Source organism: Octodon degus, unplaced genomic scaffold (genome assembly GCF_000260255.1).
Source record: "Octodon degus isolate 3935 unplaced genomic scaffold, OctDeg1.0 scaffold00136, whole genome shotgun sequence".
Taxonomy (NCBI): domain Eukaryota; kingdom Metazoa; phylum Chordata; class Mammalia; order Rodentia; family Octodontidae; genus Octodon; species Octodon degus.
In genome coordinates, this window is record NW_004524712.1 from 5,959,260 (window position 1) to 5,974,627 (window position 15,368).

A 15,368-nucleotide genomic window follows, 5' to 3' on the forward strand; every position below is an offset into this window, starting at 1 on the left:
ATATATATCTCCTTACAATGAAAAGCCAATGCAGATTTTTAAAATTTGGCTTGTGTATCAAAGGAAGCATTTATTTTCCAATAATCTGAACCAGTTAAACACAATTTGACATGGAAAATTTAAGAAAAATAAGAATTGCCAATGTTATCCTGTCTGTTTTATTCTCTCCACAGAAATGTTCTACCATTCTTCCCCTGGTACAGATCTTTAAAGACTTTTTCAACTCATCTATTCTCCAAGCCCACATCCAAATAAAACAAGAGTATTGTCTTGATAACTGTAAAGACATCTGGCTATAGTGTAACACAGTATGTTTCCTGACAGGCAGCCATAAAGCTCACTACTCCTACCGTCCGCCCCACCATACTATCCCTTTGATCATCCACGTGTGTGCCTACCTCCGCCAAAATAACTGCATGCTGATAAGCATAAGCAGCATGCTCACAACAGTACAGATTTTTTACTATTGGGGGTGGGTGGAGGATTCAGAGGTATCTAATATAAAATTACAGAACTGAAAGAAATCTGATTTCAGCCATTCCACTACAGGCAGGAAACTGATACTAGAGACAACTAAGTTACACAGAATATTGCAGGCAGGCAGAGAGGGCTGGGCCCTCAAGGGAGTCAGTACTGAAGATGAGAACACATCACAGCTGGCTGGAGGTGCCTATTCTGAAGGCCAGGCCTCAAGATAAAGATGAGTGACTAGGTCTCCATGCGTCCAAGGGATAAGCAATGAACTGAAGATTATATTATAATTGGTATCACACGTGTCTCAGTTACTTTTTCCTCATTGCTGGGACAAAATACCTGACAAGCAAAACTAAGGAAGGAAAGGTTTATTTAGTTCACAGTTTTTGGAGGTTTCAGTCCATATTCAGCTGGCTCCAAGACAGAGCAGCAGCAGTTTATGGCTGCCAGAAAACAGCAAAGAGCAAAGAGAGGAGCAGCAGCTACAGCAGCTAGCAAGCCTCTCTCCCTTCCTTATATCATATGCAGGTTATCTGCCCCAGGGCAGGAGTAGCATTCCCACACACAATTGCAGCATTGGATCATGAATTAATCACAAACTCTAAAAGTCCACCCCAATGACTACATGAGGCTTTGGGGAGACACCTAGACACAAGCCATAACAACATGATCCAATAATGAATGCCTAGATAGACATTAGTCAACCAGATAAGTGACCCAAACTTCCCGCTTCATCTCTTGACAGGTCCTTATTCCTTCCATGCGTACTTACTATGTGACCTGCTTCCCCACTGGATCAATATTACCTAAATAACTGTACTTATAATTTTATTGATTGATCATAATCCCACATTCACCCACCTCATGATTTTGCTCTTAAAACTTCCTTTGAGAAGTGGGTTCACTGGCAACCCACTTTTAGGTGCCCTCCTATCTCTCAGAAGCTATCTCTCTCAATAAATTTAGGACAAATTTATGTTGGACACTCTTAAGCTCTGTTTTTCCTTAGAATTCATTCTTCCATTTTGGAGAACACAAACTCAGCATATCCGACATCTATCAATTCGGTAGTTCTATCATTTCCCCTATATCACTGAGACCAAGAAAGAAGTTGCAATCATAGTGCTAATTACAACATTTGAATCAACTGAAATTCATCATGAAACCTATTACACTTAATATAGGTATATTAAAAACTATTGTTTCATTAAAAATAATGAAATTGAAAACTAAAAAATTAAAACTAAAAGTGTTCCCACATAAAACAAAAGATTAAACATTTAGAAGACTAAAAAGATATGGCACAAGAGACACTAAAATATTACTGTTTAGAATATAAATTAATAAAATTATTTGGCAAGTAATTTGGGGATTTCCATACTCTGGGAAATTCTCTTAAGATAAAAATTTTTTGAAACCAAATTCATCACAAAGATATTTATCAAAGTGAAAAATATAAAACAAATTCAAAGTCCTATAAATTACAGAAACAGCAATAATATATTGTATTTTATCAGGTGCTATATAATCATTTACAATATTTACTACTGTTTTCAACTAATACCAATACCAATACATTACATATATAAATCACTCAGACAATCAGTTTTTATGGAGTATTAGTGGATTTAAAATTTCTGGAATGTCTCTAACTTATACCTAATACTATACAATATTAACATATATGGTAAATATATTATGAATCATAAAAATCAGAGAAAACATGTAACACTGTGGTGGATAAAACTCTAGGTGCTCTCTCCCCACTCCCCAGTTATTCAACCCACCTAAGTATCACTGTGAAATGGTTCTGCAGATGGAACTCAAATCCCAGGTGAGCCCATTTTAAACTAGGTTCCCATCCTGGTTGGTCTAATCTAATAACACAAGCACTTCCAAAGCAGAGTTAACAGAAAAGAAAGTCAAAGATCTGGAGCATGAGGCGCTGCTGCTGCCTTGAAGACTGTTACCTCTAGGAATGGAAAAAGGTTCCCCACTGACAGCCAGCAAGCAAACAGGAACCTCAGACCTACAACCCTAGAGGACTACACTCTGCTGAATGAGAAGAGGACGACAATCTGCCAGACTCTCCAGGTTAGAGCCCAGCACAGGGGACACATGACTTTCTGCCTTGGAAACCCTAAGCAGAAATCCCAGCTCCACCCACCCAACTACACGACTGGGAGATAAACATTGTTTTAGCCCCTATGTTTGTGATAATTTCTTATACACATTAGAACACAAAACTAAAGAGGTGGACATTTAAGCCCCAGGGAATTCCTCGGTGATCACTGGGCGTACATGCTCCTTCACCTCACGGGGAGGAAAAATCTCTTCCCAAGACTATGATGACAAGACTCAAAAATTCTCCTTTCAGCATTCTTCTGAACGCACTAACGTCAGTCCTTTTTCCAAACCTCCTGCTATGGCTTCTTCACAGGAGAAAGCTCCTCACCCAAAAGTAAACCCTGTGAAAAATGGCAAATTCTGCAGGTGACATAGTTAACTGGTGGAAAATACCTGCCTCTGACGCAGTGTGATAGCCAGCTTTCCCTGCCTCACAGTCCTGCTTTGATCCATTCTGCAGTCTCAACACCATCACTCTTTTCCCTTAAAGGGGAGAAGGCAGAATTTCCTTCCTTTTCCATGGCAGGACTTTTTATTCACTCTTCCAAAGTGTCTCTTGACTGCATCGACCAGGCAGTCTTCTCCATAGAGTTCTTCCTTCCAGTGAACCCACCAACTTCTTTACTATGACACCTCCCATAATGTACAAGGTGAAATACTTGGTTTATTTTGCAGTGCAGCACCACAATTATAAGACAGAATGTTTATGCTACATGGAAGGACATAAAAAATTGTACCGTCAAAAAACCTTATTCCCAGACATAATGGGACAGGGTAGACATCAGCAAAATAGTATTACTTGAAACTAATAATTTTGAGAAATACATATCAGAAAAATGTACTTACATGAATGCTATACTTAAAACTTCAGTTTGGGTGTGTCTTTTTCCTTTCACTTTTCGAACAGGCACTTTTGTTTTAATAAAGAAGGGAAGCTCAAAAAGAGAGGAGATAGACAAAAAGGGAGGAGAAAAGGAAAGAGAAAACAAACTAGCTAGATTCCTTATCCTTTCTATAAATTTGTAAATGCGTAACAACTTACCATAAATCAATGAGAAATAGTCTAAAAACTCCAATGTGTTGAACTACATATTCATATTATAGTCAGTTTAGGAAAGAAAAAGAATAAAAATGCTACTGAGATGCAACTTAGCCATGTCATGATAATAAGAATTTTCTTATTAATCTCTGAGCCAAATTATGAGTTATCTCTGGAAGTGAAAACACCTCTCAAAGCTGAAAAGAGGAGAAATGCCCTGTCTCTTCTCCTCTTCCTGCCTCCAATCTTCCACCAGCAATCCTATTTGTCAGAAATCTGTGGCAAAGACTCTGAAACAGTTTTTGCAGGAATCTGCTTCCTGCAACATAGAACAAAACAAGAAAACAAAAATTGCCAAGTTCTGACCCACTGCGTGCATTACTAAACTATGAAGATACATGCATAACATAGGTTAGTTTATATAAAATACCCTCATAATTTACTAAGGCATAGTACACAAGTAACACAATAAACACATTCTCATTCTCTCTCTCTCTCTCTCTCTCTCTCTCTCTCACACACACACACACACGATCAGTAAAATTTTTAATAATACATCTGTATTGTCAAGTATGGAAACTACTAATCAAAATGGGAACAAAATTAGCACTTAAGAATAATAAACATGGATATAAAATTGCTATAAAAATCAACACTAACATCATGGAACAAGCAATGCCTTTTTCTTCTAAGAAAAGAAAAATTCTACTACAATTTGCATGGGGAAAGGAGTCAGAAGCAAAGTATTCTTCATGCTTAAGGGTATCATAAAGCATCTGAAAATAAGTCAGAGGGGGAAAAACATGACTTTTCACTTCTATTCTCTTTGGCAGCTTCAAATTTTATTTGAAAGAGCTGGCAAAGCTACAGACATATTGGCTATATAGAATTTTAATAAAAAATCTATGTAACCAAGAAACCAACAGGATTTCCAGTTTTCATACCCAACTATAGCTTAATCATTGTAAACACATACAAAAAATCTGAAATGACACGTGTTTGTGTTTATTGAAGCTTTTAAAGTTTCTTACAAAAGAACAAGTGATAATGGGAGAAAAACTAATAATTTGTCTCAATATTGCATAAAAGAATTTATTATAGTGAATAACACTATCACTACAATGATCCTTAAAGAAATGATGTCACAAAGAAATTCAATTTAAGAAGTTCTATCTAAATATGTTAAAAAGAATTGTAATACAATGAACTATTCTTAAAGCAAAATACACCACAAAGTAATTTTCTTTACTTATTGAAATGGCACCTCACAATTTTTCAGTTTTCTAGGAAAATCATTATCACACAGTACTAAGGGAAAAAAATAAACTTTCAAGTTTGCATATGATGATTTCAGAAATCTCCATGAAACAGCAACAATTACTGAAGGAAACACACTTTCTAAATCATATCTCTGAATGTTGACTAGACTTCTCTCCTAAAATTAGTTTCAGCATTACTGACCTGCCTCATTCTTGACAATAAGGTTAGTTATATAAACTAGCCTATGTTAGGCATGTATATATTGCTCTTTATATCCATGTTTACTGTTCTTAACTAATTTGTTAGTAATTTTACTAACAAATCCTGCAAATAAGAACTCAAAGCTCTGTGCTAAAAGTAGTGGTACAGGGGATGCATACACTAATGCTTTAAACTCTGGATACTACATCCTGGGTTAGGGATGCATCTTGTTAGGAGCAGTACAGGCTTACCAATGTGGAAGTGCTAAAAACCAGAAACAGGAGTCAGACAAAGTGGCTAACCCTTGGACAACCCAAAAGGTGCACATGCCACCATAGACTGTAAAGTTATTCCCATTAAGTTCTGTAAATTCACTGGGAACAACAGAGTCTGAGCAAACTGGCAACGGGGACACACCCATTACTTCTAGCTATTCTGGAGGTTAAGGCAGAAGATGACAAACTCAAAGTTAGCCTGGGAAGCTGGGCAAGACCATGTCTTAATATAAAATTTTTAAAGGGTTGGGGACGTAGCTCTGCTTGAATAGCATACACAGAGCCCGGAGCTCAATCCCCAGCACAACAAAGAAAAGTGGTTTTTTGTTTGTTTGGTTTTTGTTTGTTTTTTAAGGTTAGAGCACAACAACAAATAAGCAAAAACAACTTGTGTAAGTGATTATAAAATAACCTTTTCTGCACTAAAAGAGCTGCTTTACAGTTGATTTCCTGTAGAAAGTGCCTGAGAGAAACCAGTAATGCACAGTAAAATTATCCAGAGGCAATGTTCAAGGCAAACTGAAAAGTTGGCTGTGGTGGCTTTCTTCATCCTAAAATCCCATCACTAGGGAGGCTGAGGCAAGAGAGCTACTACGAGTTTGAGCCCAGTCTAGGCTACAGAGTCAACTAAAGGCTGGCCTGAACTACAAAATGAGACCCTGTCTCAAAAAAAATCCCTACTAACAAGCACCATTAGTATGATTATTATAACTAATGGAGCCTGGCAACAGCTGGTTAACCAACCTAAAATTAACAAATTTAAAGCTACTAGAATTAATACAGAAATTCAGTAGCATAGCAGGTTATAAAGTCAATACCCAAAAGTCAATAGCATTCCTCTACACAGACAACAAACACACTGAGAGGAAAATTATAGAAACAATACCTTTTACAATAGCACCGAGGAAAACGAAATACCTTGGAATTCATCTAACTAAAGAAGTCAAAGATCTTTTCAAGGAAAATTACAGTACTCTGAAAAAAGAGATCATAGAGGATTTCAGAAAATAGAAAGATATTCCATGCTCCTGGATAGGAAGAACCCACATTGTGAAGATGGCCATACTCCCAAAATTGCTGTACAGATTTAATGTAATCCCTATCAGACTACCACCAACATACCTCACAGACCTAGAGAAATCATTCCTAAAATTTATCTGGAAACAGAAAAGACCTAGAATAGCAAGGGCAATTCTGGGCAATAAAGACAAGGCAGGAGGCATTACAATTCCTGACTTGAAATTATACTACAAGGCTACTGTAATAAAATCAGCATGGTACTGGCAACAAAATAGACCTGAAGATCAATGGACTAGATTAGAAGACGCTAAAGCCCCTACGAACACACTCAGCCACCTTATCTTTGACAAAGGGGCCAAACACACACACTGGAAGAAAGAGAGCCTCTTTAACAAATGGTGCTAGAAAAACTGGCTCTCTACATGCCGGAAACAAATTTATATGCCAGCAAAACTTACATGTTCAGGAATTTATACTTTTCTATAACTGAGAGTCACCCTTTCCTTCATTTCACTCTAATTTCCCTAATTATTAAAATAATTTATGTATTTAGAAGATACTTGGTCCAATAATGTATATAATTTTATTATACGTTTTATAGAAAGGTTCCTAAGAAAATCAAGAACAGTACATTACCTTTATGCAAATTCTTGTTACGCATAACAAGAATTTATTAGAAAGTGATACCAATCTGCTTCTTAAATTGAATTTTTATACATTAGATCTACTAATAAAAACCTGTACAAAATATTTTGTATTATAAAAATAACACGAATTCTGTAATAACGTGGTATGAAGAGAAAGACAGAAAGAATCACATTATTTTTTTTACTTGGCAATTTTTCTATTAAAGGAAGAATTAGCAAAATTCCACATTAGAACATCATTCCTCCTGAGATCTATAAGAGCCATTATTCCTCTAACTGTACCTTTTATGTAGTTGTCTCCTTGAATAGTGCATGTTTTAAAATTATTTTTGAAAAGCCATACAAGTTCTATCATAAAAGTAACACTCCCGGTTTTCTAAAGCCTTAAGTAGCTTATTTAAGGATGGCCAGATAAGTCAGCGGATTAAAGCACCTGCAAGCAGGGCCGGGGCCAGGGGTTTGATCTCTGGGCCTGCCTGGCCAGCCCCGCTCCCAGTGTGCACTGAGATTGCCCCTGAGACTGGGCGTGGGGGCACATGCCTGTAATCCCAACTATTGGGAGACTGTAAACAGGAGAATCACTAGAATCACTATGAGTCTGATCTAGTAGTGAGACCCTGAACACCTTGAAGACCATTCCCTAAAAAATACAGAAAAAAAGTAAAATATTTAGAATGTAGTTTTCTGTTTACTAATTAAAATAAAATAATAAGATTTTGTTCAACAGTTCAAAGATATTTTAACTTTAACCTAGTGGAACTTTTGAATCTTTTAAAATATTTTTCAATTGTTGTAATTTGTAACATATTAGTATCACAAATACATAGAATATTCTTACAAATCTATAAGATCTTTATCTTACACAAAGTACACACAAAGAAAATAAAGCACAAAGGAGTTTTCATAGATGATCAACACTCTTTCAAATATGCTTAACTTCCATAGTATCTAAGAAGACATACATTGTAATGATACTCATTCAAATGTAGTAATTGACAATAGATATTCTGATCATATCAAGTATTAGTTAAGGGAAAACATATACACTGTTAGAGAAAAATCTGATACAATACTTTTAGGAAAAGTAATTTACTTATAACCAATAAAATTGAAAACTTGCATATTTTGTAGCTAAATCAACGATTGATCTATGTGTATTACTAGTTCATTGAGAAGAAAGGTTTGTACTAATATTTAGACAAGATATCACGTATGCATCTTGTCCTCTGAATAACTACTATGAAGACAACAATACACAATGTATTAATTATTGTAACTATCCCACTAACCTGTTTTGAAATTGTTTCACTGCTATTTTATCTTTCTCATTAAAATGAATTTTAAAATTACTTAAAATTTTATCATATGAAAATATGACATTATTGTACATGGTTACCATAAATATATATGGATGCTTCCAGTTTTTTTCCTAAAACAATGAATTTTTGGAGTGAAAATCTTATAGGCATATCATTCTGTGTAAACTTGTGAATTTTCAGTCCTTTTTATCCTACAATATATATCCCAGAGACGTCAGTGGTGATTATCTTTAATCACTACTACCAATAACTCTCAAAACAAGCCACAGAACGTCCACAATCTCCAGATATAACAGTATGCAGCATGGAAGGAGACAGGATAGAGGGAGATGTTATTTACGGAAGCGTTCTGAATATACTCGCTACATTCAAAACCTGGACTCTGCATATGAATCAATGGTCTCATTTGTGCTTCTACAAAAAGCAACAGTATATAAAACATTCAGTTTGTAGAAACTATGAGATAATGAACACCATCAGTTCTGCCGATTTAAAACTCAACCATAAACCAAATATAAAGCTAGATATTGCATAGTAATAAATGGGCTACAAAGATTCATTTCTGAATATTTTTATGTTATGCAAATTCCAAATGTACTTATAAATTGATGTGTACAAGGATTTGGTCTAAGCACTATGGAGAGTAGATCCCATTTGTATTCTGCAACAAATAAAATACACAATTCTGTCAAAATTATCTTTCTTTTAAAAATATCAAGGAAAAAAGAATCCAGCTGCTCCTCCTTAGAAAGAAGGCAAGCAATACAAGGGAAATGGCCCAAGTACTGAGAACCACTTGTGATCGCCTAAAGAATATATACTAATGGTCTCATTTTCTTTAATAAAATTTAAAAAAAAAAAAGTAAAACAAAAAAGATGACCTCCTTTAATGTCCAACAAGAGATTTTTTAAAAAGCGAGAAAATTTAGGACATTTATCAAGGAAACAGAAGTAATCCAGTTGTACACAGTCATTCATTGTACAATTCAAACATGAAAAGAATGACAATTTCATTTATTCACCAAATTTTACTGAGAATTCACTATGCTAGGAAGCAGAGAAATTCATAACTAAAAAGAAATGACAAAGTCTCCATTCTTAGGCAGCTTATAAAATAATGGGAAAGGTAATACACACAAATATGCAGTATTTTAGGTACTGTGGAGATAATTAAAGCAGAGTAAGAAAATGAGAGGATGGCAGGGTTATGAATGGGTAAGAAAAGGCAGCCCTTAACATCACCCAACAGGCAAAGGAACACTGACCCAAGGCCCTGGGATGGAAAAACACTGGCATCTATGAGCAGTTAGAAGGAAGTAACAGTGAACAAAATAATCAAGTGAAGAAGAACTTTCACTTTTAAGACAAATGATTTGAAACTCTTGCAACAAATACAAATGAACCTGTGTTATAGTTTGTGTCTAGTAGTCCCCCCAAAACCTCATACAGTCATGGGGCAGCTTCTGGAGTTGGTGACTGATTATTGTGGGTGTGAGTTCTGCACCTGCGGGGGGGGGAGGGCAAGTAATCTGTTATAAAATATAAGGCGCGGAGAGAGGCTAGTTAGCCACCTAAGCTGCTGCCACTCCTTTTCCTCTCTTGCTCTCGCCATGCTCTCTGCCATGTGCCACTCTGCCTTGACGAGTATAGACTGACACTTAGTATTTGTCCCAACAACAAAAAGAGACTAAGATAAATGACTTTACCTGGTACCCAGTAAAGTCAATGTTGTTACATAAACAGTAAAAAGGTAAAAGCTTTTTTTTTTTAAAGAGGCTTATTTCAAAGAGCAGCAAAGATGAGGCTAGTGAAAGTCTATCGTTCACACTTTCTACAAAGCCTTTAAGTAGAGAATAAATACAAACTACAGATAGTAGTATGGAAGTAATCTGTATGGCAATGACAATAAAAAAATGTGAGGGCAATAAACAGAGAGACAGTACAAGCTGCAGTGGATGCTACCTTGGACAATGGGAAGGAGGTCAGGCTGAAAAGGTATAATCTGCAGGAGAAACTGAGTGTGGATGTGTGCACAAACACTGCTTCTGTGTGTGCCTGGAGGAACATTTGCTAGCTCTCAAGCAGAGTTAAAATCACAGCACTAATTCTTTTCCTGGCTTTCAGAAACTGCTTGATGTTCTCAAAGCTGAACTTTTATATTTGTCTTCATGACTCCATTTGTTAACACAGCTGAGCATTCCAAACAGAGCCACTTACTGCATTTCATTTTATCAATATTTTTTCTTTGCTTCAATATAAACTGTTACTATCCCTGAGAACTATGTATCAATGTAAATGACTAAAAAGGAGACTGAAGTGAGAAATCCCTCTAACAAGGAAAACTGAGAAGAGCATCCATCTGAGAAAACTGAAGTGACACTCTTACCAGTTCACACTGTGAATGAATGCTATCAACTGCAGAATTCATAATTCAGCAGCTTTCAGTTCCACAGGTATTGCCACACTGTACTTTTTAAAAATATTAATGGGTACACATAATGTAACTTAGTTATATTACATCATTTTCAATACTGAAAATAAAATAAATGCAGGAATGTGACTGTGAGGATGTGACAGTGAAATGGAGAAACAGTGGCATGATGATCAAGCTGGTTTTAGTTCAAATATTGAAAACTGGTAAAAGAATCTGCTATTGTCACATATTCACTCTCTAGAATTTTTATATCTTACTATTTAAAAGATATTAATGTGATTAACACATTTTATGCTAAATAATTGTAAATAAATGTATTTACTTTCAATAATTTAAAAACCTAGATTTTATTGCTGTAGGTTTTTAAAAACAGATTTCAATTTTATATGATTGACTGATTTGACTGTTAATTGTAGACTTGAGTAAGAGGCTCTTGGAGAGGTACTGGACCATATGGACCCAATACTCATTAATCCACTGATGTTAAGGTCTGAATGTACTATCAGCGACCCAGTTGGAGGTACAAAAAAACCCAATCTCATTAGCTTATACTGCTGCTTGGCTCATAAAACAATAGTATTATAATGCAACAGCATTTCAATTTCCATATATGTTGCTATACCACATTTATTTTTAAAAATTACCAATGCAGGGCTGCTGATGTAGTAGAGAGAACACTTGCCTAACATGCACAAGGTCCTGGATTCCATCCCCAGTACCACAGGAAAGAAAAAAAAAGTGATATATATTATATATAATACGTATATATTATATACATTATGTAAAAACAAGAAAATAAGAGTTACTGCTGGGCTGGGGATACAGCTCAGAGCTATAGCATCTGTCTGGCAAGTGCAAAGCCCTAAGTTCAATTACCAGTACCAAAAAAATGGTTAAGGCTGTGCCTTTATGGAACAGAACAATGTCAACTACCACAAATTAGATGGCAAAATATGTTTATTATACTGTGACACTATAACAGTGCTAAAAGAATAGAATATATATCATCACTTAACTATGCACTCATCAAAATATTCTCAACTCACAGGAAAGCAATACTCTAAAAAGGTCAAGAATTCTGAAACAGTATCTACCACAATGAAGAATACATAATAATTAGATTGCAATCTAAGTAAATTTCTAAGTAGCTCCTTTGTTAGCCAAGGAAGGAAAGTCATTTACTAATGGTAAGTCCATTAAATTATGTTTGGCTTCAGTAGCCAAAGAAATGTATCCAGAAAAAACTGGCTTAAGTCCATCCACTACACCTTGGTGAAAATGATTGCTTGGAAAAATAAGGAAGTGTGCAGCACCTTTAACTGTCAATTTAAAAAACAAAGCAAATGCCTGAGGACATGGCTAAGTGGTGGAGTAACTGATAGCAAATATAAGGTCCTGCGTTTGATTTCCAATGCATGCTTACATGCACCTCTGTGCAAAAATGATTTCAAGTGGTTTTCCTTGATTACACAACTCTCTTTGAGTCAACAAATGTAAACAGTGGCTCAGATGCTATTGTGGAGTTAAATGTTGAATTAGAAGTGGCTGGAGAATTAGTCCCTACAAATATTCTGTATGAGACAATGTATAAGAAATTTTTTTTTCTTTTTTGGTCTTTTTGAGACAGGGTCTTGCTGTACAGTTCAGGCTGTCCTTTAGCTCACTTTGGAGCTCAAGCTAGTCTCTAACTCCCAATGATCCTCCTGCCTCAGAGTGCCAAATATTGGGATTATAGGTGTACGCCAGCACGCCTGGCTCAGGAAATAGTATTAACAAGTAACTTGGCCAAACATTAATTCAATACAACCTGATGTGAAATCTACTAAGATACACTATAAGTGATTGTGGAAGAAAAAAAGAAAGAAAACATGTGCAGAGCAGACAAACTCATAGTTGGACATATTTTCAACTTCTACTAAGCACTAAATTGTTTTGATAATTAGTGTTCAATGCAAATTTAATGATGCAATGAATTTAACTTAAAATTGCAAGATAAAATAGCATATGTAAAAAATACTGTGATAAAGTAATTGGAATGACAACTAGCATTCTTAAAATCCCAAGTACCTACCAAGCTATCAAAAATTAAAATAAGGGAGAATTTTGTTCCCATACAAATTCGCAGTGACTGTATTTTCCAAGTTCAAACTATAGCCTAGTATGGGTTTTTCAGACCATAATGCCAAGTGAAAAATAAATTTTCCGTATTTTAAACACCCTTTCATTGTGCAACTGAGAAGCTTCCACCTAACCTCCAACTGGAAGCCATAAATCCATAATATAATAAGATACTAAAGGGGTAAAAAAATATAAAAAATACAAAGGCCCCTATGTACCTTCCAAGTAATGAGTATGTTCAATTAAAATCATTGATGAAATGATACCAGTATTTACAGAACCTGTCTGAATGAAAAGACATTTTCAAAAATAAAATATGTACAGTCTCGTGAATCAAGATCAAAAGATGAGCATTTTATTAAATTCTGATGAAAAGGAATGGTAACTTTGAACCAAAGTTTGTTGGGGTTTTTTTGTTTTGTTTTGTTTTTTGGCTTTGTTTTTTGTTGTTGTTGTTGTTGTTGTTGTTGTTGTTGTTGTTTTTTGCATTTATTACAGGGGGATACAGGGTCTACAGGGTCTCACTATGTAGACAGCCTCATAGTGATCCTCCTGTTTTCAGCCTCCTGAGCGCTGGGATTACAGGCATGTGCCACCACGCCCAGTCTCAATCACCAAATCAGTGCGTCCCAAGGGAGGGGCTGGCACAGCACACCTGAGATCAAACCCTGGCCCCTGAGCTCTGCCTAAGCAGGCACTTTAGTCCGCTGAGCTATCAGGCCAGCCTAAGTTAAATATTATTTCCCACAAAAATAATTTCATTGTTCTTATTAAGAGATCTACATTACAAAAAGATTTAATTAATGAGTTTTAGCTATATCTCCTCCCCAGCCCTGCGGGACTGAAGATTGAACTCAGAACCTTGTGCTTGCCAAGCAGGCATCAGATATATCTTGTAGAAAACTACACTGTTCATTTTTCAAACCATCCCTCAACAAAAATTGCTTTACCAACAACTTAGTAAATGTACATTCCATTCTTCAAAGTGAACATGCCAGAAAACTTGAAGTCACCCTTGTCATCTTTTTCTCATGCTCTTTGCACACATTCATCAGCAAAATCTATTTTATTTGCAAAACTGTATCCAGACTCTAACCAAATTTCACCGTATATGCTACAGTCCTAGCTCAAGCTAACACCATGTCCATTTATTCTAACAAACTGGCCCCCCACTTCTTCAGCACCCCTACTTCCAGCAGCTTAAGATTTCCAGCAAAATGTCAAGCAATTGTGTTATGCTCAGCTACAAATCCTCCAAAGGTTTCCGCCTCACTCAGCATAAAAGCCAGTCATTACCAGTGGACTACAAGCAAATGTATGTCTGCTCTCTACCCACCCAAACCACTTCTCTGACCTTATCTCTGCTTGATCTTCCTACAGCTCTCATAATTTCAGTCATACTATTTGTGTTTTTCCAAGCTTGCTCTTGTATCTATGCCACAACCTTGAACTTGTTCTTTCACTACCTAAAAGGATGTGCTCCCAGATTAACAGACTACCTGTTCCCTCACATGCTTCAGGTCTTGGCTCAAATCTCACTTCACAGAGACTATCAGTGGCTGTGCTGCATAACAGTGACTATCCTCTCCCACTGAATGCTCCACTCTGTAACTCTATTAGTCTGGTCAGAGGGTGAAAAGTTACTTGCCACTTTCCTCAGTAAATATTTCCTGAATAAATGAGCAAAGCAAGTAGAAATATTGTACTTATCCTATAATGATGCTTTACTTTACTTCCATATGTACCACACACATACAAAATATGAATAAACTGATTTACCATTGCACTAAGTGTTTCTTCCCAATCAGGCCTCTCTCGGGGGTGAACATTTCTATGTAGTTCTGGAACAAAATCATCCTCTTCAGAATGTAATGAGGACTTCATCTTCCTAGAGATTAAAACATGAAAGATTCTGATAAGAATTTCCATTTCTATAAAATCTTTCCAATGAACACAATACAAAGAACAGAAAAATATGTTTGATTTCAAGTTCATGTTAAAAGAACTCATATGGCTAGTAACGATTCTTTATTTCTACTCTGGTATTCAGATATCTTTTCTGATGTGCCAGATACCTACTTTTACAACAGAACACAAAAGTAAGGTTTAAAACTAGTTAACATTTATGGTTAATGGTAGTCATCATATAAAAGTGATTTTATCTTTTCTGCACAATTTGAACCTTGAAAAAAGTCTATAACAGCAATCATTTTCATCAATACTTGTAGAACTGTATTAAGCATTAGTAAAATTGCAGGATTAAGAAATAGGGATTTTTTTCATTCCAATCTATGAAGCAGAGTGTATCAAGCTAGGACACTCAATGAGATAACTGACATAAAACTAGCAAAACATAAAACTATTTGTGTCAAGGCCCAAGAAAGTAACCAACAAGGAGGCGCTTTCAGTACCTCAGCTTCTAGGAGGAGGCGCTTTCAGTACCTCAGCTTCTAG

General features: G+C 35.9%; 1 protein-coding gene across 3 annotated transcripts in view; it reads right to left on the reverse strand.

Moving 5' to 3' along the window:
* Nucleotides 1-15,368, reverse strand: part of Arhgap32 (Rho GTPase activating protein 32) — a 337,222-nt gene that overhangs the window by 192,556 nt on the left and 129,298 nt on the right. For all 3 annotated transcript variants that reach the window (XM_023701443.1, XM_023701444.1, XM_023701442.1), the window contains exon 2: nt 14,694-14,802. In XM_023701443.1, coding sequence (XP_023557211.1) covers nt 14,694-14,798 — 105 coding nt within the window. In that variant the 5' untranslated portion in view covers nt 14,799-14,802. The remainder of the gene's footprint in view (nt 1-14,693; nt 14,803-15,368) is intronic.